At 42.1% G+C, this 25,357-nt stretch overlaps 1 protein-coding gene across 1 annotated transcript in view; it reads left to right on the forward strand.

The window, feature by feature from the left end:
• Positions 1-25,357, forward strand: part of KIAA1328 (KIAA1328 ortholog) — a 167,646-nt gene that overhangs the window by 92,515 nt on the left and 49,774 nt on the right. The window contains exon 7 of the mRNA XM_044292623.1: positions 18,077-18,675. Coding sequence (XP_044148558.1) covers positions 18,077-18,675 — 599 coding nt within the window. The remainder of the gene's footprint in view (positions 1-18,076; positions 18,676-25,357) is intronic.

Below are 25,357 nucleotides of genomic sequence, written 5' to 3' on the forward strand. Positions count from 1 at the left end.
ACTCTCCTTCTGTCCTTAATTTTTTTTTTGTTTAATTCATTGAAAATATTTTGTCCCGTTTATTTTTATTTTATTTTTTCCTAACTAGAATTCTTGGCTACAGGACAAGCTCTTGTGCTAGTTGTTGTATGTGTTCTGTTGGAGGGGAAAAAGGAGTTCTCCAGGCTTTTAAAAAAAATCCTGGCATCTTCTGTCCTGTGTAGGAAAGATATAGTTTCATCAGTACTAAGCCCTCCATCACGATTTAGCCTCCACTTCTCTTCTGCTTTGGGTCTTTCTGTTCGGGTACGCTGACGTGGCACATCGCCCAGCAGTGACTTGCCACTTGTGGACCCATCGCCGCTGAGGCCAGCTGTATCTTTGCACGTGCCTGAAGTTGATGGATGGGGACCAGAAGTTCCACAAACTCCTGGACAACCCCTTTAATTACTCATATCTTGCCTATGGAAGAAATATTCTAATATTCTTACTGTCTTGAAGTTGCATGGATCGGCCACTCAGGATCCCAGTCAAGTGACGCTCTTTTGAAAATCTTGCTACCTCTGACACCACGTCCTTCACCAGGTTTCTGGTCGATAGACAGTATCTCACTACCGCTGTGAGCATGGCCAGAACTATCCCTCCATGCTGTGTGTGCAGACTAGAGAGAGAATTAATTCTGTCCCCGTCCACAACGGTGGGATCAAATCGATGATAGCCAGCACCTGCTAGTTACCTGGCGTTGGCCAGAAGGAGCGTGCTCCACGTAAATCGGTGAAAAATACAGCAAGCCGCGAATATTAAAATTCTTTATTGCTCAGTAGAGTAGATTATTTCAAAATAACGCGTTTCGGCATACATCTCAACTTCACAGTGACGATTATATATACACATCAATTAAGCAAAGTGACATCATCCACCCCCTTATGGGCGTGAACAAAAAATAAACCAACAGATTTCTTGGTTTCACTATAGCATGGGAACACACATAGCAGAAGATTTTCGCAATATTGAAAATAGCAGATCAGCGAGTCGATAATGTCTACAATTAAAGAAATTACCGTATTTCACATATTTAATTACCTAACCTGCGGATAGACTATCTGTATAAAAGAAGTTGCCAAACCTTTTAAGCAGCCCTTTATACAGTATATACGGTAAATAATGAATGAAACTACAGTATAACATCCCTGATCAAGAGTCCGTCTTTCCCATCACTACCTTATGACTTTTTAGGTTGTATAGAAATCAGTTGTCCCAAATGGTCTGCACTTTTTAATTAAAATATTAACTGAACTCTATAGACTTGAAAATAATACAAACATTTTCTCTCATGAAATCATAGAAATAAATGTGGCACTGTTCAGACCGGGTATCTTCTCTGCCGGCGGCAGCTACATCTGTTTTCTGTCGGCAGCCACAGGGCTCTGCGTGGTTTTAATGAGCGGTTGTGCCAGTTTATTACATTTACTTGGGCATCTCATAACCCCTTGCAATTGCCATGAGTCATGGCTACTGACTGTGGCAGCAACTGCTTTGATGCTATCGGCAGAGAACAATAATTCTTCATTTGCGTAATATCTGTGCACGGAGATGGAAGACGGCATAATGTGTGTGTTTTCACTCTGTGGTGGGGAATGGGCCCCAGGGGTAACTTATGGAGACATTAGCCAAAGTAACAAGATTCGACTTTTCTCTTTATAGTCCAGTAGGTTTCAGTTTTTAAGTCCGTTTATGACAAATTAAGATTTATTTATTTATTTATTTAAAGGACCCTGCCCCTCTCTCCATTATGGAACCCATATACATGAATCAGCCCCTTTAACTATTTTGCTGCCCAGCAATGTTCACAAATACAATAAGAATCTTATAAGGTGAATTTCTTTATCTTATAACAAGATAAAGAAATTCACCTTATCCCTTTATATCGGGCATGCACAACCTGCGACCCACAATGCCATTCTTTGTGACCCCATCCATGTGGTGACAGAAATGCTTGCCTGTGTCTGGTGGCTGCGTAGCATGGAAGCAGGGGCAGGTAAGTAGTAATGGTGCAATGTGTGCCCATCTCTGGAATCCCCATATATTGGCCGAATGCAGGTCTCCTGACCCCTGTGTGACACCCCCATAAAATAATAGATGAGGCAGAGAGGTTGGCATGTAGTTTGGAGTCAATGCAGAGAGGCACATTCATGCATGGCCAGAAGGTGGGTACCCAATTCTCCTGATAGGTGGGTACCCTATAAGAGAAACCTGCACTTATCAGACATTAGTGCCATATACTTTCTACACCCATATATTTTCTGAAAGTAAACCCCCTGGTACTGTGAAAATACCTTCCAGCACTTTATAATCATAGACGAGAGAAGTGAAAATGATAAGAGAGGCTTCTGGAATCACTAGAGGCGGTACTGGGGAGAGAATAACAGTGATTGGGAAGAAAGGTGATAAAAGTAAGAAAAGTTTATCACTCCAATGGGGTCACTGCAAACTGGACTGGGAGAGAAGTGACAGACACCGGCTGTGATTGGTAAGAGGGTGATAACGGTAAGAAAAGTTCCTGTATGAGTTTCACGGGGTCATAGATGAGACATACAGTAGGCTGTTATTGGTAAGCGGGGTGATGACAGCAAGAGAAGTTCCTGTATCACTGTCATGGGGTCACTGCAGCCTGGACTGGGAGAGAAATGACAGACACAAGCTGTGATTGGTAAGAGGGGTGATGACAGTAAATAAAGTTCCTGCATCACTGAATGATGCACGGGGGAGAGATGACGGATATTTCTTCTTGTTGTGACTTGCAGTTTCCATCCTACCATACAGACACACAGAGCCAGGAAATAAAACTCTCCATACTGCTCCCCAATTCCACACAAGTAATGTCCCCAAATATTACAACTAGAATATTGAGTCTGTGCATAGGGTATAAAGATCTGACCATTGTATTCTAGCAGCAAAAAGTGTTTAAAGCCATATAACCTTTATGTGGTACCATGTATTTAATTTTAATCTAATTGGGTGACAATGCATAATAGAGGAATAATGTGTCATTTAGTTTTTATTTATTTATCTGTAGCCATTTATTTTGTTTTTAAAGCTTCCCTAGTGGCTGCCATATTGTCGTACTGCATTGTCTATTTAGAGAGTACAGCAGTGTGCACTGTGGCAGCTGGCATAAATGCAAGTCAATTGATAGACATTTCATAGATATTTATAGTTTGCAGGAAGTGGAGTACACATTCTTTCTGAGGGACCAGGAATTGAGGTAGATGCATACAAAGCCTTATCTGTGTAGACTTGCTCTTCTGTTGTATCTAGTCTCCAGCAGTACAAATGTGCGGTTACTGGATCTCATGAAGATATCTCATTCTGTCCCAGTCTACACAGCAAAGGTGCCAAGTAGGGAAAAGTAGTCTTCCCGTAGCCACCACTAGAGGGAGCTCACTGCATACTATTTTATTACTGTTCAACACAAAACCAGTACGCAGTAAGCTGCTAAGCCCCCTCTATGGTGGCTGTAGACGAACAGAAGTGTATCATATATCGCCATGGATATTCAGGGGATTTAAAGCTCTGTATCCGAAAAAGCCTCAGTACTATATATATATTACAAAAGTAATCAGGTTAATGGGTGGGGGTTCATTTTAGTCTTTAATTTACGTAAAAGTAGAAAACCCTTTTAAAATCTTGGACATATGATAGTAGCGAGAAAGGGGCTAAAATGCCGAGCCTAAATTCTCCTTCTCCGTGCGTCTCACCTTCACTCCCCATCATGAAAGCTCCGGGGAGCTGTAAGTGAAGTGCATCCCATTTACATTATTGCTTGATGAGAGCTTTTCTATCACTTTAATTACTTATAGGAGTCACCAGCCGAACAAATACTTTAATTATTTGATTTTGACCCTGAGATGTTGCGGTGGAAACTTATCTGTATTTCCAGGGAGCTGCAATTTATCATGAGCCGTATAATGACTTTTAATAGATGCAGGAGGATTATAATTACAGGGTGTCCAGCTGTGATCGCTCTGCACCTCCATCACTTCTCAGTCCCCCCTGAGCGGCTGCGGCCACATGAGATGAAAGACGGACCTTTTTTTTTTTTTTTTTTCCTCTAATCGGCTGGTGGAAAGTTACACCTTGAGGACATAACTTTTAAATAAGATAAGAATCGGAATGTATAATGGGTGCAGCTTTGGTTTGAAGCTGTGCAATTGCCAGGAATCCCATAATGTAATGGTGAACTTTTATCATGCGTTGAAGAGGACATAAATATTGAAAACTTAGCAAATTGAGCTAAAGTTATCAAAATGGTGACCGCGATGTGATAAATGTCACCACTCATGTTCCTTGTGCCTCCTTATGATGATCATTGACCCAGAATTGGCACTGCATAGTACAGGCATGTCCAAACTGCGGCCCTCCAGCTGTTCCAAAACTACAACTCCCAGCATGCCTGGATAGCTTACAGCTATTAGGGCATGCTGGAAGTTGTAGTTTTGGAACAGCTGGAGGGCCGCAGTTTGGACATGCCTGGCATAGTATTTGTATGGCAAAGGTGGTGTGAAATACTTGCACATTCAGTACCCTGTGGTAACACTTATATATTTTTTTTGTCTGATCTCCATCAAGTTAGATAACGCCCGCTACACCTTTCCATTGTATACTGGTTCCCGCTCAGTACTACAGATTGTAGTAGAACCCGCTCACTAGTACCATTACATTGACAGGAGAACAGAGCAGGCATAGTGGAGATTTGTAGAGTCCATCTTCTTAGGATCAGTGTCTCTGAAGGTCCTCTAATTAGAGGGGTCTGACAGCATAAGTGGTCTACGCCTGAGCTGTAGACACACACTGATTTTTGAACACATAAAAGTAATTCCCAGACAACTACTTTAAAGGGGTTATCCCATAAATAATGAAAAAAAAAATAATGAAAATCGGACATCATACAGTACATGACAACCTCTTTCTAACAAAGCTAGAACCAACCCTGTACCGCTCAAGGGGAGTGTCTTTTCTGCTGCAGCTCAGGGGGCGTGTCCACGCTCTTCCTATCACAGCTCAGGAGGCAGTTGAAGGATGAAACTGAGCATGTGCGGCCATCTCAGTGAGCAGGTCAAAGAAATAAGAAAAAAAGGAAAAAACTTCAGGTGGCGCTATACCGATACATTTTATTGAATAGCTCAGTGACTATGCTAAATTTTTAATTACATGCAATTACAAAAGTATTCAGATCCAGGTGCTGATTTGAAAACTGTAGAATATTTTTCGTGGGACAACCCATTTAAGTACAAGTTTTCCATTAAAACTTTTTTGATTGCATAAACCTAACATATTTTGTATTACTGTAATTAATCAGACAAACAGTAACAGTAAATCATTGTGTTCCACATGAAATGTCCCGTTAATAAGTTTGTCTCTAAGGATTCATTTATTTTTCAATCCGCAAGCTGTGCATCCGCAACCTGCCACGTGCATCCCGCATTTTTCTAATAGAACTGCTTATTGTTTGCAAAACAAACCAGAATAGCACATGTTCTATAATTTGGGGAATGGGTACAGGCAGCACATGGATTTGATATTGATGACCCATCCTAAGGGTAGATCGTGTGTGTGTGTATATATATATATATCTATATATATATATATATCTATATAAAAAAGCGGAAAGCCCCTTTAAATGCCATCTCCAATTTGGGTCTACCAAATTTTTCATCCTAATTTTCTGTTTCCTTAAAGCTCAAAATTGTGTAAAATGACTCGCCTTATTGATCTCCCCACCCTCCTGGTTTCCCACTAGTCTCTTTCCCGGCCCCCCTCAACACACCGGAAATGACTGCTCAGCCAATCACTGTAGTAAATGTAGTGAGAGCCTCATATATGTGCAGCTCTATTCCCTGCTTGGAGCCACTGGGACCTGCTGGGACATTATCAGTCATGTCATAGTTTGCAGAAATTCCATAAATGTACGTTATGTGATGCGACTGCCTCTTTAAAGGTACTCATGGTTGATACCTCCCATCCCCTCTATTAGACGTATAGCTTTGGAGGATCCTGCCCCGGCCATGCATTACACTGCTGTTTTCTGCCTGTGGTACCTGCCGGCGGTTCCATGTCTAGATGCAGAATCTATGTAAAGTTATTCTGCTTCCCTTCCTCCTCCCCCCTCCTTGCTTCTTCTGCTCTCCTCTTTAAGAAGCTCCTTGCTAATAACCTTAATCATTTTATTTTGGATACGGGGAGCAGGAGCTGTGCACTGTTCCCGGAGGGACGCCTAAGAACTTATTAAAACATTGCAAGTGTTTTCCTTCTCGCTGTCTGTTCCAGCAGCAGCCTCGGAGCTTGAAGCCGAGCAGAGCAAACCCCCAGGGCCCATTAGCTTTAACTTGTTTACCGCACTGATATCTATATGTTAAACGACAGGAGAGTTCAGGTTATTGAATAATTTAAAATTCTGCTCTAATTGGTGTCATATGACCTGGAAAAGGCCATGGATGACGCCGCAAGCACGCTGCGAAACACTCCTGAATAATTCATTGGCGTGATCATTCATTTGCCGCCGTGTCTTGTTAAGAGACAGAAGTTTGTATGTAATAAAGGATAATGCAACACCTGTAAGTATTTAGTTCAGAAACTCAAAGGTAATCTACCTTGATGATCGCCTCGCGAAAGACGCCAGTGTGCACCACGTAATTATACCGGGGAGATTGCGGGCCATTTATACGGAGCGGGACGTTGGCATTGTTATTGTGCAGCTGTTACCGAACATATTCCGCTTCTGCGGGTTCTGCCCTTCATATAGATGTACAGTATGACACCACCACAGCAGCTTCCGGAGGGTTATCACTACCTGCACAGGACTGCGTCTTAAAGAGGAACCCACACCTTAGTGTTGGAAGGCTTTCTGTCCAATAGTATGGAAAACGGTGCTCTTAAAGGAACACTGCTCCTAGAAGTGAATGAGGAACATGAACAGGAGGAACACTTTGCACAGTGTCGGATATTTTACTGCACCTGATACAGATATTTTGGGAGTAAATCTCCTTACCCCTCGTATGTTCAGTCAACAGATGACTTTGTTAAGGGGCATTTCTTGGCATTCCTGCTGTTTTACTGCAGTCAGTCAGTGGGGAAGGGCTACTTCTTGAGCCAGTTGCCTTACAGTCAGAGACAGGTCTAATTATTATAATTTTTTTATTTAAGAATCAAACAATATTTTCCATACAAATTCATATCCAAATCATTATTACTTTTTATTCCTTTTTAACCCAACCCCTTAATACCCTCCCTCCCACTGCGGTGCGTTTCTCTTAAAAATAAAATAAAAAATAAAACAAAATAAAAAAAATTAAATTTCCAGGCCCCCCATATCCTGATCCATTTTCCCCCTATATTTCTTTGTTTTATAAAGAACCTTTTCGTACCTTTTTAATCTTATTAACCAAGTTAATATCCCGTGAAAACCAGACCCGTGAAATCAAAAGTCTTGCCAAAAACATTACTTTTATCAAGAGTCTTTTTTATATTTATGACCGTTTACCTTGGAGAGATCAGCCAATATCCAGCATTCCACCATAAAAGGAATCACTACTTTCAACTTTTGGGAAATAGTCTTCAATCGCAGCCCAATATTCTTTTAGTTCTGTACAAAGCCAGAACATGTGGATAAAGTCCGCTCCTGGTGCATCACAGCGTGGACAATAAGATGTATTCCTTCAACCACTTTTATTGAGCCATACTGGCGTAACATAAACTCTATGTAAATTATTGAATTGAAGTAAAACGTGATTAAAGTTGTGGGACACTAGTCTTAAGTTGGACAATATGTTCTCCCAATCATCTACTTGTATAATTGAACATTCGGCTCCCCAAGCCCTTTGTCCAGGAGATCATGTATTATTAAATAGTGCCTTAACTAATAATTCATAAAGTTGAGCAATCTTAACCTTGTGACCTACATTCCCCATTAATTCATGTAAAGGTCTAGAAGTGTCTACATCTCAAAAGTACTTTTCTTTAACACTGTGCAGTGCCGAACGTAACTGAAAAAAACTAAATCACAATAAATTAATTAATACTCTTTGTGCTAAATCCATAAATGAAAGTATTTCCCCATTCCTCACTACTTGTGCAACAAAAAATTTTTTTTTTTTGCCAATACTGATCCCCTACCAATTCATCTAGAACCTGTAAATAATTGTGCCAATGGGACGTACAACCTAAAGATCCCTTTATACCCAACCAACCTCTAATAGTACACCAGGACTTACTAAACAAGTTCCCAACCTCTCTGTAATCCTGTTGTATATTAGATAATTGCCCAGATTCCATTAGGGTAAACATGCTATCATAGGAAGATCTGCTCACCATGGTCCTACATAGTGGACTTTTCTTCCATTCATAGTATAGCCAGAACTGTGCAGATAGAAAGTAAACCTTAAAGGGGTTGTCCGGGTTCAGAGCTGAACCCGGACATACCCTTATTTTCACCCCGGCAGCCCTCCTGAGCCTGGCATCGGAGCATCTCATGCTCCGATGCGCTCCAGTGCCCTGCGCTAGATCGCGCAGGGCGCAGGCTCTTGTGTTTACAATAACACACTGCCGGGCGGTAACTTCCGCCCAGCAGTGTGTTCGGTGACGTCACCGGCTCTGAGGGGCGGGCTTTAGCTCTTCCCTAGCCGTTTTACTGGCTAGGGCAGAGCCAAATCCCGCCCATCAGTGCCTGTGACGTCACCGGGGTTCCTGTCAGCCCCATAGAGAGCCCCGGTACGTCACCGGAACTCAGAAAAATGCCTTTGCCCTGCGCGATTTAGCGCAGGGCAAAGGAGAGCATCGGAGCATGAACTGCTCCGATGCTCATGTCAGGGGGGCTGCCGGGGTGAAAATGGAGGGATGTCCAGGTTCAGCTCTGAACCTGGACAACCCCTTTAAATTATGGAAGGTTCAACTCTCCCTTTTCTTTCGGCTTATAAGGATGTTCCAGTTTAAGTCTTACACTCTTTCTTGCCCATATTAGATCATTAATAATTCTCTCAGTTAATTTAAAAAATTTATCCTCAATCCATATTGGGGCATTCCTCATAATGTATAGAATCACCATCTTAATTAGGGATATTCTATCTGCTCTAGATAGAGGGATTCTAAGCCACGTCACAATTTTAGGTCTCATTTTACTTATCAATGGAGTCAGATTAGGCTGCAAATCTTCAATTTTAGGAGATATCATCATACCCAAATATTCAAAGGAATTAGAAATCTACAAGATATTCAGGGGCCCCTCATTGGAAAGCTGAAGTCTGTCTACAGGCATAAGAGTGGTTTTTGACCAATTTAATATCAAGACCTGAAACTTCACCAAAGGAGTTCACTATTTTGATTTGAATATTTCTTGGGAGTGTAATATTAGTATTCTGTATAAAAATAATAATACATAATCTGCAAATAAAGAAATGCGATCCTCCCTTCCCAGTATCCCAAACCCTTCAATCCCAGAATCTTGCCTTACCCTAGCTGCAAGAGGTTCGAGATATAGATAGAAATATCTATCTATATATCTATCTCTCTCTCTTATTTATATATATATATATATATATATATATATATATATATATAAATCTCTATATCTCAAATAGTAATGGGGAAAGAGGGCATCCTTGACGGGTACCTCTATTTAATATGATGCTGTTTGTCAAACTCCCATTAATATTCAAACTAGCCTTAAGGGACTTATACGAAAGCTTAACCATGTTTATGAACCTGACTCCAAATCCCATTTTTAACAAAACCTTCCAGAGGAATCTCCACTCCACCCTGTCAAAGGCCTTAGAGGCATCAAGAGATAAGATGGAGCGATGCAGATTGTAATGCGTACCCTTATTGGGAATGAAACCATTCAGGTCAGAATGTATAATTGATGTAATAACCTTAGCAAGTCTTGTAGCGAGTACCCTTGAAAGAAGCTTTACATCAGTATTTAATAAAGAAATCGGCCTATATGCCTCAATATCTAAGGGATCCTTGCCTTTTTTTAATATTAATATTATTACGGCTTCTGTCATTGATTCCGGAACGGAACTGTCCTCCAATGATTCCGTAATACCTCCAGTAAACAAGGGAGAATAACCTCCCTACATTTACGGTAGAATTCATATGGGAATCCATCTGAACCAGGGGAGGAGTTCCCCGAGCAAGCCTTTATTGCTGCGTCTAACTCCTGCAGGGAAAATTCATGGTGTCCGTTGGGACTGGTAAAGAGATGGAATCCAAATGTGCATCCATCATTTCTTCTGAAATATTCTTATCTGGTTTATATAAATCCACAAAATGCTTAGATTCTTTTTTATAGATTCTTGATCTTCTATACTTAATCCTTCAGGTGAACGAATACTTGCTATCTTTTTTCTTTTTGTCCTGATTTGAGATAACCCTAGCCAACAATTTCCCTGGGCGGCCCGATTTGACAAACACTGCCGTGCCTTATCCAGAAGAAAGTTGGAATACGCCTGGCTTGCATTCTCCATAATTTCCCTATTTTCTTCTGTTTTATTCCTGAAAAACTGCTTCATAGCGCCTACTGCTAGTTCTTTTTAAATCCCTCTTTTTCATACCATACCCCTTTCTTAAATTGGAAATATTACTAACGAATAAGCCCCTCATAAAGGCATTTAAAAGTGTCCTATACCAATTGAGTTTTTGCTGAATTTTAATTGGTACCCCAAAAATGAACAATCTCTTGTACCATCATTTTGTGATTATCTATTACGGAGATCCAATGGGGATTTAATCTAAATGGGGGTCTTACCCGATATATTTATTATCCATCATGGATACTTCAAGAGTAAATGGCACATGATCCGATAAAGCCCTGGCCTCATATTTTATCCGCTTTATACATCTAAGATTAGTTTTTATTTATCAGAGTCAGATATATCCTAGACATGGAGTTTCTGGATTTACTTACACAGGAATACGCTCTTTTCCTCTTCCCTAAATAACCCCATACATCAACAAAGCCTGATTCCAAACAAAATCGTGCCAAGGGGGGACCCTTGTGCATGAGTATAGGTGTCTCCCCCAATTGAAATCCTATCAATTCCTGGATTAATGACACAATTAAAGTCCCCATTGACTATCGAGGGACATTCAGGCCATTGATCCATGAAAGATAACAAACAATTAAGTGCATGGAAAGAAAAGGGTGGAGGAATATAGATAAAGGCCAAAATACATAGTGATCCAGCGAGCTTTCCATAAAGAAACACAAATCTACCTTGCTTATCAATAGAGGATAACTGACAGACAAAATCAATCCGCTTATGAAGTAACACTGTCACTCCTCTAGAATAACTATAAAAAGCGGAGTGAGAAGTCTGGTTGGCCCATCTCCTACTTATCCGCCGGACTGTCCTCAGTGAGTCGAGTCTCCACTAAGCAAACAATCGCTGGTAGGTGTCTCTGTACCAAATCAAGAACCGCCTGTCTTTTTAGCTTATCCCCCCAGACCCTGAACATTCCAGGTTAGGATTTTAGTCAACATCAAATCAATCAATAGATTCTCAAAAAAAAAATTGGAAACAAGTGCCTATCACAAGACCAGGGGTATTAAAAAAAAAAAAAAAAAGAATAAAAAGTTTCCCCATTGAAAATTATCCGAAATTTAGCTGGGTAAACAAATGAGTACTTAATATCGTTTTCTTGCAGCCGTTTTTAAACCGCAGTAAAACTGCGTCTCATTTTTTGAATCTCTTTAGAAAAATTGGGAAAAAAAAGAACACTTTACTTCCATTATATATAATAGGAGGGCATTCCCTAGCCCTTCTCAAAAATAATGTCCCTGTCTCGTGAGACCAATATCTTCGCCAGGAGTACCCGTGGCTGCCTTCCCGGGATAGGTTTTCCCCCTTGGACCTGATGTGCTTTTTCCACAAAGAATAGCGAAAAATGTTCCTTTCAGAAATTATCATTTCAGCTGAACTTTTTCCCTTCTCCCTTCTGCCTTCGGGTAGACCTAGAATTCTCACATTGCATCACCTCAACCTATCCTCCAAATCCACCACTTTTTTTTTTTTAAGGGTATTGATGTCCATACTCGGGGTGGAGATTTCAGTTTTAAATATTTTAGCTTCATTCTCCAGGGCCCCCACAGATTTTTCTATGGTTGTAACTCTGTCCCGTATCTTTGAGACGTCCTCCCTTATCAGAATCAAATCAGTCTGGATTGCCCCAAGCTGCATTGAAATATTTTGTATTGGTTCTCCATTTTTTATTTTTTTTTTAACCACCACCAAAATGTATTTTAGTGTGGCAGATTAAACAATAGGCAAATTATTTATGACCTCTCTCTCTCTGTCCCCTCCTCCTGAGAGTAATCATCCACCAATTCTTCCCCTCTGGGTCCAGGATGATTTTTTTAAACATTGGAATCGAATATCCCTTTTTGACCTGCTCTTGTCAGTACATAGGAGATCATTTTTTTTTTATATATATATTTTTTTTATATAATATTTCCTCTTTAGCTTTCCTTCTCCCCTCTCTTCACTCTCCTCTTCCTTTTTTTTCTCCTCATGTTTCCCCCCCTGGTTGATCTTATGACCACCTTAAAAACTCCATCAAACAGGTTTATCGTATTACTCAGGGGGGATTTTTATCAAGTTCAGCAATGTTATATTCTTTTAGATACACAAGGCACCAAGAGAAAAAGCTAAAAAGGAAGAAACACAATCTACAAAGAAGCGGCACAAGAAGCACCCACAGGGAGACTTGCAGGGAGGGGTAAGAGCTGCCAATACCTGGATATCAGCAGGAGGGATGCTGAGGCATATCCAGAACACAGAAGGGAGGCGGGTTAGGCATGGAGGCGGAGGAGGATACAGGGCCAAGGCACTTAGATATCCACCATAAGCGAGGGACGGAGAGGCCAAGAAAAGCCAGAGGAAGCCGAGCGCACCATCAAGCCACGAAGAACTGACCAGGGATCCGTTATTGCAGTGCAGCCCCCCGGCTGGGATCCATCAGTCATCTACACAGAGCACCTCCAGCACTCAGCTTGTTTCGCTCGGCAGATGGGGCGCGCGGCATGGCGGGGGAGGAGGATGCGATTCAGCACACCTACGTCATCCACTGTTGCGGACAGGTCTAATTTGAGGTTTGAGCGAAGGGAAATACTGGCCGCTCTCCTAATATAAGTTCTCAGTAGAATGAGAGAACAGACGAGTAGTGAGGAGGGAAATGGGGAGTTTTTTTATTTTTTGTCAGCAGATTTGTCCCCATGACACTGGCTGACCTGTTGCATGTGCACTTGGCAGTGGAAGTCATCAGTGTTGGTCCAATGGGCATATGTGCCCGCATTGCAAATATATGCAAATGCACCTCTAGGAGCAGCAGGGCTGTTGCCAATACACCTACAGGCTCTGCTCTCTCTGCAACAGGGCCAACAATGCCTTCAACTGCCAAGCCCTCATGTAACAGGTCAGCCAGGTTCATAGGTACAAAGCTGCTGACAGATGCCCTTTAACATAAGGCTACTTTCACATACCGTATGCGTTTTGGTTTCAGGTTTTGACATCGGCAGAGGATTTCAAAAGCTGACCAAAGCGGTTCCATTTTGATTACACATCAGGATGCATTTGTTCCATCAGGATGCGTTTGTGTGAAATCGAAACGGAACAAACCCGATTCGTCACTAAATACATTGAAAGTCAATGGGCGACAGATCTGGTCCTAAAAAAAAAACGGATCCATCACTGTTGACTTGCATTGATTTTACTGACCCGGTTTGTTCCATTTCAATGACCGGACACAAAACCGCCGCTTGCAGCAGTTTTGCGTCTGGTCACAGAACGGAAGGCATCCTGATGCATCCTAAATGGAATTCCTCTGCCGGATCTCAAAACTGGAATGCCAAAACGCATATGTGAAAGTAGCCTAACAACATTTATTTACGGTATATTTTTTTTCCCCCCATACCAGGTACAGCATAAGGGTGTGTGCCAGTCTGATCACATCACACTAAGCTATATGTGAAAGGTATACTACACAGGCATATGCTACTGTGTATGCAGTGACCTATGTCGGCCATTGTCCACAATGTGAATAGGTATATAATGCAGTATGTTTTTTGGCTGTTGTGTGTGTGGTGGCCCACCGTACGTACAGGAGAACTCAGTCTGCTATGGTTGCTGTATAGTTTTTAGAAAATCAAGAAGACAGCAGCCTGTTGGATATGAAAAGGAAACCTCTGGCACTCCGAGTACATGGGGGCCTAATGTAGGTTTGGCACATGCATCATTAGCTTTTCTGTTGCATCTGCCAAACGTGGTTCACATAGTGTGATGTGAACACAGCCCTACACTTTTCCTGTTGCCCTTTTCCATTGTTTTTACTGATAAATGTAGAGATGTTTCTGGTGATTTTAGCTTCTGTTCGGTCTGGTAACTGCTTTACAGGTTGTGTGTGAATTTTCATGCCGAAAAACCGCAGTGTAATATAGTACCAGCCAGGTAAGTGAGGTTCGCCAGATCTCATGCACACTTTGCATATTTTTTACGTGCAGAAATTGACCTGCCGTGCTGATTTTAAAACACTCAGCATATCAGTTGCTTACGTGATTCCACACCTTATGTACAATGTTTCCCCATAGATTTCAATTGGATTAACATAAAAAGAAAAATGCACCAAAACCACAATTTGCCCTTTTTCTGTACAGATTTCATGCATATTTTCTGTATACAAATCCGTATTGTGTGCAGGTAGCCTTATAGTTTGTAGGCCTGATGCAGGAGGTAAGTTATGTTTGGTAGGTGATCATCTATATATCACATTCTTTAAGAAAGGATTTTGCTTTACCAGTCTTAGGCCTCATGCACACGGCCGTTGTTTTGGCTGCTCGGATGCGGACCAATTCACTTCAATGGGGCCGCAAAAGATGCGGACAGCACTCTGTGTGCTTTCCGCATCCGTTGCTCCATTCCGTGGCCCCTCAAATAAAATATAACTTGTCCTATTCTTGTCCGCGCTTTGCAGACAAGAATAGGCATTTATATTAAGGGCTGTCCGTGCCGTTCTGCAAATTGCGGAACGCGCACGGATGCCATCCGTGTATTGCGGATCTGCAATTTGCGGACCACAAAACACACACCGGTCGTGTGCATGAGACCTTAGGCCCCCTGCACACGAACGTGTGCTTCCCGTTGCTGTATTGCGGATCCGCAATACACTGGTGCCATTCCCTGTGCATCCCGCATTATGGATGCAAACCAATTCACTTGAATGGTTCCACAAATCCGGAAATGCGGAACGGAAGCACGGAACGTAACCCTACGGAAGCACTACAGAGTGCTTCCGTGCGGGGTTCGTCCCGTAATTCCGGTACGCAAAAAAGATAGAACATGTCCTATCTTTTTGCGGAACGGCCGCATCACAGACCCATTCAAGTGAATGGGTCTGCGATCCGCTACAGCTGCCCCACGGACGGACGGACGGTGTTCGTGCATTGCGGCCCGCATTTTGCTGGTCGCAGCACGTCCACGGGGTGCACACGTTCGTGTGCAGGGGGCCTTAGGTAAATAAAGTTTAAAGTGATTCTCTGTTTTAATGCAGTACCCTGTCCTAATATAAATGCCAGCCAGAGCTCAGTTCTTCTGAAACAGATCTCCAAATCCCCTGCGCAAATGTAAAGTTACATGATCTGCCTTTATCCACCACTAGAGGGAGCTTATTGTATACTGTTATTATCGAGATCATTGTAGAAACAGTGCAGTCAGCTCCCTCTAGTGGAAGCTGCACGGCGCAAGATTTTTTTTTCAGTTAACCTTATAACACAGGTAATAAGGAGCTCTTTATAGTGGTCTGAATTCATATTTTATTTTTTTTATAAATGTTTTAGAATATACTGTTAGTGAATAGAAACATTCTTCTACATCTAGAGGTTGACCAATTTACATTACTGTGATTGTTACAATATGGCAGTGTTTATATATATATATATATATATATATATATATATATATATATGCCAAAAAATGAACGCTGCTAAATTTATAACGTAAAAACTCAGTGGCAGTATTGCTGTTTTATACCCATCTCCCTCCCAGAAAGAGTTAATAAAGGTTAATCAGAAAGTTTTATGTGTACCCCAAAATTGTATAATTAAAAACTACAACTTGTCCCTCAAAAGATAAGCACTCGTACAGCTTCGTAGACTGAGAAAAAAAAAAGTAGGACTTATTGGAAGGCGACAATGAAAAAAGTAAGAAAAATGCTTGGTCAGTAAAGCCCAAAACAGGCTGGTCATACATCATACATATGCATGTGTGTGTGTATGTATGTATATGTGTGTGTGTGTAAAATATATATATATATATATATATATTTATAAAAAAAAATCCGCCCTAGAAGACTCACCTAGGTTTTACAGGAGTACAATAAGAAAAAAAAATATTTTTAATTAGATCTCAGATCAGGCCAGCAATCAGACCCCCAATGTTAATCAGAATCAGACCTCATCTAACAGCCCCAATCAGACCCCTAATGTTAATAAGCCCTTTAATCAGACCTTAGATCAGACCCCCAATGTTACTAAGACCCCATATCAGACCCCCATCCATTTACGAGCCCCCATTATTAGCCCCAGTGATTCTCCCCCCCCCCCCCCCCAGGGCCATTTGTGAATCCCCCCCCCCAGGGCCATTTGTGAATTCCCCCCCCAGGGCCATTTGTGAATTCCCCCCCCAGGGCCATTTGTGAATTCCCCCCCCAGGGCCATTTGTGAATTCCCCCCCCCAGGGCCATTTGTGAATCCCCCCCCCCAGGGCCATTTGTGAATTCCCCCCCCCCCCCCAGGGCCATTTGTGAATTCCCCCCCCCCCCCCAGGGCCATTTGTGAATCCCCCCCCCCCCCAGGGCCATTTGTGAATCCCCCCCCCCCCCAGGGCCATTTGTGAATCCCCCCCCCCCCCCCAGGGCCATTTGTGAATCCCCCCCCCCAGGGCCATTTGTGAATCCCCCCCCAGGGCCATTTGTGAATCCCCCCCCAGGGCCATTTGTGAATCCCCCCCCAGGGCCATTTGTGAATCCCCCCCCCAGGGCCATTTGTGAATCTCCCCCCCCGGGCCATTTGTGATGCCCCCAGTGCCATAGAGCAAATAAAATAAACTACTTACCTCTCCTGCTTCTAGACGCCACCGATACTCACTTCCAGCGTGCTCTGTCTTCCTCCTCCTCTGTCTGCTGTGCTGTGACCCGGCGCGCACAGTGTGAGGTTACAGAGCGCCCTCATGCTGTGCGCAGCCTGGAGGACCAAGAAGCAGCGAGTGCAGAGCCTTCACCGCTTCCCAGTCCTCCAGTACTAATGAGCACTTCCAAACACTTTTGAGGGGGGAAAAAGCATCTTATGGGGCGAAAAATACGGGGGGTGTGTGTGTGTATAAATAAAAAATAAATAAATAATATATATATAATGATCAAACCATTGGTGTTGTCTAACACCCCATGCTAAGCCATTCCCCGAGTCACCCCCAAGCTACACCTCTACACCGCCATTTAATCGTTCAATAATTGAAGATTGAGGCTACATGTTCAAATAATCACTATTTTAATTTTTGCCATAATCGGCCAGCCCCACTATGGTATGTAATGCCCTCCCCATGTCCTTCTCCATCGTCTAGAGAGAGATATAGCTATACATTTCTATGAATTTAGTAGCAGGGATGAATTAATGAAAGGTGTCTGGGCCACTTCACTAGGAGATCTCCATGCCAGCACTCAGAGGAGTGAGTGGGAAAGCTACTGAGCATGTCAGTCCACCACTGAATGCAGGAGAAGGTGGACCAGAATGTTTGCCACAGAAAAACTGCAAGGGAAACTTCCAAAGAGGAAAGCAATGTACATAAAAAAGAAACGTCAATTTTTTATCGCATGTATATTGCAGTAATGCCCAGTTGATTGTATAGTAATGGTTTTTGTGGGATAAACCCATGTTCTGGCGGGAGAGTTGTTGGTCCTGTAGTACAGTATATGCAATGACCAGAGCATCTCCTGCTGATGTTATTATAATATAATCCTAATGGGTGACTTAATTTCTTTTTATTCCCTTATAAAGGTCCCTAAAACCCAAAGACCCACAGCAAGTGAGCTCAACGGTTCCTATCTCGGCCACCACAACCACAAACCCAGTAGTGAAAGTGGCGGCTTACACCCCATTGTACATGATAACAAGCCATTGTGCAGAAGTGACCCCGCACCCAGAAACGGTTATCAGTGCCTCCCCAATAGATGCTCTTCCGAAAACCATCTTCAGAATAAATGCTCTGGTGCACGGCTACCTGACATGCATTGCACAGACTACTCTTGCAGCCATTACTGCGGCAGTGCCTTAAAGCAACCGGTATCCCATTGCTGCTTACACACCACCGTACATGATACCATAGAAAGAATCCCCGCTGATTTGTCAGTAGTACGACCTCCAGAAAACTGCTCAGTCTCCAGATGCTCCACCATGTCTGGCATAAACGATGGTGAGCGAGCAAAAGTAAAGGATTCAGCCAAAGGCATTTCAGAACAGCGAAAGCAGGAGCTGTTGCTGCAGAAGCTGGAGGTGGAGATCGAGAAGGAGCGGCTGCAGGAGCTTTTGGCACAGCAGGAGATCAAACTGCTGGAGAAGCAGCAACAATTACACAAAGCTCGGCTGGATGCCACCAGGTGAGGACTTACCTGTGATCTAGTGATAACATGGAATGGGATGCTGGGCTTGTATATGGTCAAGCACTGGGATTCTGGGGTTGTATATGGTCAAGAAAGATTAGGACTTACCTGTGATCTAGTGATAGCAAGGACTGGGATGCTGGGGTTGTATATGGTCATGAAAGGTTAGGACTTACCTGTGATCTAGTGATAACATGGAATGGGATGCTGGGGATATATATGGTCAAGAAAGGTTAGGACTTACCTGTGATCTAGTGATAACATGGAATGGGGTGCTGGGGATATATATGGTCAAGAAAGGTTAGGACTTTCTGGTCACAGGCTGGTTTTCGCCCTGGCTATCTCTAGCACTGGTATTGGACCGTTTACCAGTTTGTTAGCAGTACCACTTTATTGGAGCCTCTTACCTGGTGGTTAGCTTTCCCTTTTGACTCCCATCCATACCCACTGTGTATCCCTACACTACTCTATGGAGTCAGATACTGCTACTGTGTACTAAAAAGTGCATAGATTAAGTACAGCATATACCAGTATACAGTATTTTTCGCTTTATAAGACGCACCTTAGGTTTTAGAGGAGGAAAATCGGGGAATTTTTTTTTTTTTTTATCAGATCTCTTATGAGACTCCCAAACTTTATCAGACTTCAGACTGTATCAAACCTCAGATAAGACATAAAATAAATATATGAACTTGCCTCTTCTGGGGTAGCAAGCACACTCTTCCTGCACTCACCGCTCCCTGGTCTTCTGACGGCCCAGCGGTACACCGTGACCTTACGGCGCACAGCGTCAGGTCATAGTGCATGCCTATGTGCGCTACATCCTGACTCTATACGCAGTCAGTACACAGCACGGGGCCCAGAAGAAGACCAGGAAGCTGTGAGTATAGCCAGCGCCAGCAGCGCTACATTCACCACTCCCCGCAACTCCTGCATACAAATGAGGGCTTCCATAATGAAAGTGCACATTAGTATTCACTTTATAAGACACGCTGCCATTTTGTCCCCCACTTTTTGGGAAAGAAAGCACATCTTATAAAGCGAAAGATATGGTAATTGCAGAGCTGCCATGACAGCATATGTAATACTTGTACCACAGGGTGGACATGGCAGCCTGTAAGTGGTCTACAGGTCGTCTTATACCATCTTTAAGGGAATCTGTCACCAGAAAATTCACTGAAAAACTAGGCACGGTGCCTTGTAGCATTCGCTCAGCTGAATGTAATGATAGCTTTCACGTAGCGATCCATTGCTTCATTCTGGAGAACAAGTATTTTAAATCCATATGCAAATTAGTAGTTATGTGCACCGAGGGCAGTACCCTTGCACCTCCTGCTTCCTTTGCAAGCCCATTCCTTCCTTTGATTGACAGGGCCAGGCTCTTGCATAGTCCTCTCACCTGCCTCTGTCCATGAAAGACAGGGAGGGGCTGGCAGAGGAAATAAGAGCACTCCACTCTCAGTGCACTTAACTGCTCATTTGCGTATGGACTAAAACAGTAAATTTCCTTGTCAGTTTCCCTTTTATTCACTGAAAATTGAAAAGTTCTGCAGATTTCAAATACAGTTCGGGGGAGATTTATCAACCCCCCTCTGCCAAAATAGTGGGGCTTGTGCAGAAATTTGTGACTTTTGCTCTTTTACGCCATGCTTGCCCCTTTTGTAAAAAGTGGCCAGAAGGGTGCTGGGCCCGCAGGCTCCACACATTTAAGATTACTTGCAGCAGCTTTCTGGCCAAAGTAACACAAAATCTACGCCAGCTTCCTGGCAAAGGATTCAGGTTCTGGCCCATGGACCTGCCAAGATGTGCCAAAATGAAATGCTACTTTTGAGAAATCTCCCCCTTTATGTTTTAGTTCCTCGTCATTTTCAAACTCTCTGCTTGCTTTTGGTGAATGGAAATATTCTTGTGTGCATTCAAAGATAGAGAACATGTAAGGACCTAGTCACCCAGACAAATTTCAGTGTTTGAGTTACAGTATGTGAGCTAAACACTACCTCGTGGACTCCGGGATGAGAAGCCGTCTCTGCAAGGGATAAGCCAGGCCGGACACAAGGAAATGACAGACTGGCCATGACTTCCCTGGGCAAAATCGGCTGTTAGTCAGGGGTGCTGGGAGTGCGGATCAATTCTTTAGAATTGGGGAGCGCTTAGAAGGTGTGATCTAACATTACAGCTGTTATCCCGCAAGATGCACTACACGTAACTGTATGGCAGCACCTTGTAGACTCCTTATAGCCTTCCAGCCCTCATTAAGGTGACAGTCTCTGATATCCATATGGATTATAATACAGGTTGTAACTCAGGATCAGTACAGGATAAGTAATATAACACCAGCAGAATATTGAGTGCAGCTCTGGAGTATAATATAACAGTGAGGTCTGCGGCCTCTTTCTAGGCCAGTGACATCGCCTACATCAGTCATATGGTCCAAGTGCAGCTCCGTCCCATTGAATCGAATGGCCCTGAATTACATTACCAAGGACAGCCACTATACAATGTGCTCGGTAAGCTGTGAGGAGCCATGACCTCTCCAGAGAGCTGGTCATCCCAGGAGACAGACCACCAACGATTAGATATTAACCCTTTCATGACCAAGGGTCATTGATGCTCCAGTGTCCAGGTCAAAATTTACAAATCTGACATGCGTCACTTTATGTGGTAATAGCTTTGGAACACTTTTACTTATCCACGCCATTCTGAGATTGTTTTCTCGTGACACATTGTACTTCATGATAGTCATATATTTGAGTCAATATATTTCACCTTTATTTATGAAAAAATCCAAAATGTACCAAAAATTTTGAAAAATTCACAATTTTCCAAATTTCAATTTCTCTGCTTCCAAAACAGAAAGTGATACCTAATAAAATATTTATTACTTAACATTCCCCATATGTCTACTTTATGCTGGCATCATTTTGGAAATGTAATTTTATTTTTTTAGGACGTTAGAAGGCTTAGAAGTTTAGAAGCAATTCTTGCAATTTTTAAGAAAATTTCCAAAACGCACTTTTTAAGAACCAGTTCAGATCTGAAGTCACTTTGTGGGGCCTACATAGTGGAAACCCCCATAAATGACCCCATTGTAGAAACTACACCCCTCAAGTTACTCAAAACTGATTTTACAAACTTTGTTAACCCTTTAGGCGTTCCACAAGAATTAAAGGAAAATGGAGATAAAATTTCTAATTTTCACTTTTTGGGCAGATTTTCCATTTTATAATTTTTTTTTCTTTAACACATTGAGAGTTAACAGCCAAAGAAAACTCAATATTTATTACCCTGATTCCGCGGTTTACAGAAACACCCCACATGTGGTGGTAAACTGCTGTACGGGCACACGGCAGGGCGCAGAAGGAAAGGAATGCCATACGGTTTTTGGAAGGCAGATTGTGCTGGATTGGTTTTCTGAACGCCATGTTTTTTATTTTTCTGCCGATCGTCTTGTGCAGGGGCTCGTTTTTTGCAGAAAGAGTTGAGGTTTTTATTGGTACCAATTTTGGGTACATAGGATTCTTTGATCATTCATTATTACACTTTATGGGGCAAGGTGACCCAAAAATTGTCTGTTTTGGAACAGTTTTCATTTATTTATTTTTACAGCGTTCATCTGAGGAGTTAGGTCATGTGATTGTTTTATAGAGAAGATCGTTACGGACGTGGCAATACCTAATATGTATACTTTTTCTTATTTATTTAAGTTTTACACAATAATAGCATTTCTGAAACCAAAAAAATGATGTTTTAGTGTCTCTATAGTCTGAGAGCCAAAACTTTTTAATTTTTTGGGCGATTGTCTTAAATAGGGTATCATTTTTTGCGGGACAAGGTGATGGTTTGATTGGTACTATTTTGGGGGTCATAAGCCTTTTTGATCGCTCGCTGTTGCACTTTTTGTGATGTAAGGTGAAAAAAATAGCTTTTTTGGCACTGTTTTTTTAATTTTATTTTTATGGTGTTTATCGGACGGGGTCTATCATGTGATATATTTATAGAGGCGGTCGTTACGGACGCGCTGACACCTAATATGTGTATTTTATTTTATTTTTTCATTTTTTTTAAAGGAAAAGGCAATTTCTTTTTTTCAATTTACATTTTTATTTATTTATTTTTACTTTTATTATTTTCACTTTTTTTTATCAGTTCCCTCTTGGATCTTCAAGATCCAGTGGGGCTGATAGTTGTACTATACTTTGCAATGCTCTTGCATTACAAAGTATAATACTTACAGATGTCCTGTAGGTGGCAGCACTGGACACCTTTCCATGGCAACAGGACGCTTTTGCAAAGCGTCCGGTTGCCATGGCAACCATCGGGTGCTGCAATCACAGCGCTGCAGCCCCGATGGTGGAGAGAGGGAGCTCCCTCTGTTAACCTCATGGATGCCGCAACCGCGGCATCTATGGGGTTACAGGAGAGTGTCAGCATAAAGCTGACACTCTCTGCTGATGGCGGCGGCTCAGTAATGGAACCGCCGCCATCGCACACAGCAGGGAGATCGGGGGGGGGGCAGCGCTGGAAAGGTGGGGTGGGGGGGATCGGGGAGGCTACAAAATGACTGCATGGGTGGGGGGGGGGGGTCGCCGAGACTACTAAATGACTGCATGGGGCGGGGAGGGGGCGGACCAAATCACGGCAGCTAGTAGGAGAATGAGCTGCAGGCGGCACAAGGGGGGGCACAGCCACAGATCGGGGGCACAGATCGGCGGGAGGGGGGTTTATTACCCGAGGTCACATTACCTGATTTCATGCTCTGATCTGCAGAGCGCAGATCAGAGCATGAAACCGGCATTTTAACACTGCCGCGATCCGATTGGTTAGTCTGCACAGACTAACCAATCGGATCGAATGCCGGCAAGGGGCCACTCTGATTGGTCCCTTGCCGGCATTACTGCACTGTATGCTGTCCGTGACAGCATACAGGGCAGGGGCAGAAGCTTTAATCCAAGCGCTTTGCAGCGCTTGGATTAAAGAGCTGCCAGAACGTTTATATACGTGGTAGCTGCACGGGGTATGTGCAGCTATCACGTATATATACAGATTGCGGTCGTGAAAGGGTTAATGACCTATCATGAGGATAGGCCGTGAGTGTCAAAGTGTCAAACAACCCCTTTAATCTATTAGAAAGCAACTCAACCTTTTTATGCAGATTATTCTATATATGATCTGTAAAATGTGAACAGGCTTCATAGTGATAGAACGACATTGCATTTTGGGTGAGGTCGCCTTTATATATTCTGCATCAGCAGTAAAGATCAAGATAAAAAGTTAAAGCAAAGTTTTGTCTGCTCAGATGTCCACTCCATCTGCTGTCATTTCATGCGTTCCCTTCACCGACTCGTTGTCATAATCGTTACGGCTGCATTACCAGGTCTTCGGTGCATCACCTCGTTCCATTTAAAGGTTCTCAGTGAAATGTGCAGCGTGTCTGTGCCACTTCTGTGCCTTGGACTGTCTTGGGGATTGGTGAACCAGAGAGTCTTAAAAGAAATGATGGACAGGAGTTTTGTTTGCTGGACCTGTACAAAATGTTCTGTAAGGGCTATACTATAAAAAGTCATAGGAAAGCTTAAGTTGCCTAAGCTTATTTTGGTGAGGCCTTCTCCAATTAAACCTTGTCAGATCTATATGCCTTCAATAAAAAGAGCAGCTCATACAGTAGAGAAGTATATATATATAATACATTTGAGATGGTTTTTAGTAAATTGTGTATGAAAAATAAAATAAAAATAAATAAATATATACGGTATATATATATATATATATATATATATATATATATATATATATATATATATAGCACATGAGCAACATCCACAAGCTATAAAAAAAATATAAAAAATACTGCAGTGCTCCCAGAAGTAGCAATGTTTCAGTCCTCTTACTGCTATAATACTGCCCCTATGTACAAGAATATAACTACTATAATACTGCCTCCTATGTACAAGAATATAACTGCTATAATACTGCCTCCTATGTACAAGAATATAACTAGTATAATACTGCTCCTATGTACAAGAATATAACTAGTATAATACTATTCCTATGTACAAGAATATAAATACTATAATACTGCTCCTATGTACAAGAATAGAACTACTATAATACTGCTCCTATGTACAAGAATATAACTACTATAATACTGCCTCCTATGTACAAGAATATAACTAGTATAATACTATTCCTATGTACAAGAATAAAAATACTAGAATACTGCCTCCTATATTCAATAATAGAACTACTATAATACTGCTCCTATGTACAAGAATATAACTAGTATAATACTGCTCCTATGTACAAGAATATAACTAGCTATAATACTGCCTCCTATGTACAGGAATATAACTACTATAATACTGCTCCTATGTACAAGAATAGAACTACTATAATACTGCCTCCTATATACAATAATATAATCTGCACCTAAACTAGCCATAGTTGTCAGATCTGTCCATCAGTATACAGTATGCTCACCTAGATTAAAAAGTTATTGTATGTTGAAATTAAATTTGCAAGCTTTATATATTTTATTTTTAAGATTTGCTAATTTGAAGGCTGATAGCCTAACATGACAGGCCCAAGGTTTGAGGCTGTTCTCCTAGCAATTCTGATGACATCATGCCGTCTTCAAGTTTATCTCAGTTGCAGTGTCCTCAGTGAGACTTGGTATTGTTCC

The sequence above is a fragment of the Bufo gargarizans genome, chromosome 1, assembly GCF_014858855.1.
Source record: "Bufo gargarizans isolate SCDJY-AF-19 chromosome 1, ASM1485885v1, whole genome shotgun sequence".
NCBI lineage: Eukaryota > Metazoa > Chordata > Amphibia > Anura > Bufonidae > Bufo > Bufo gargarizans.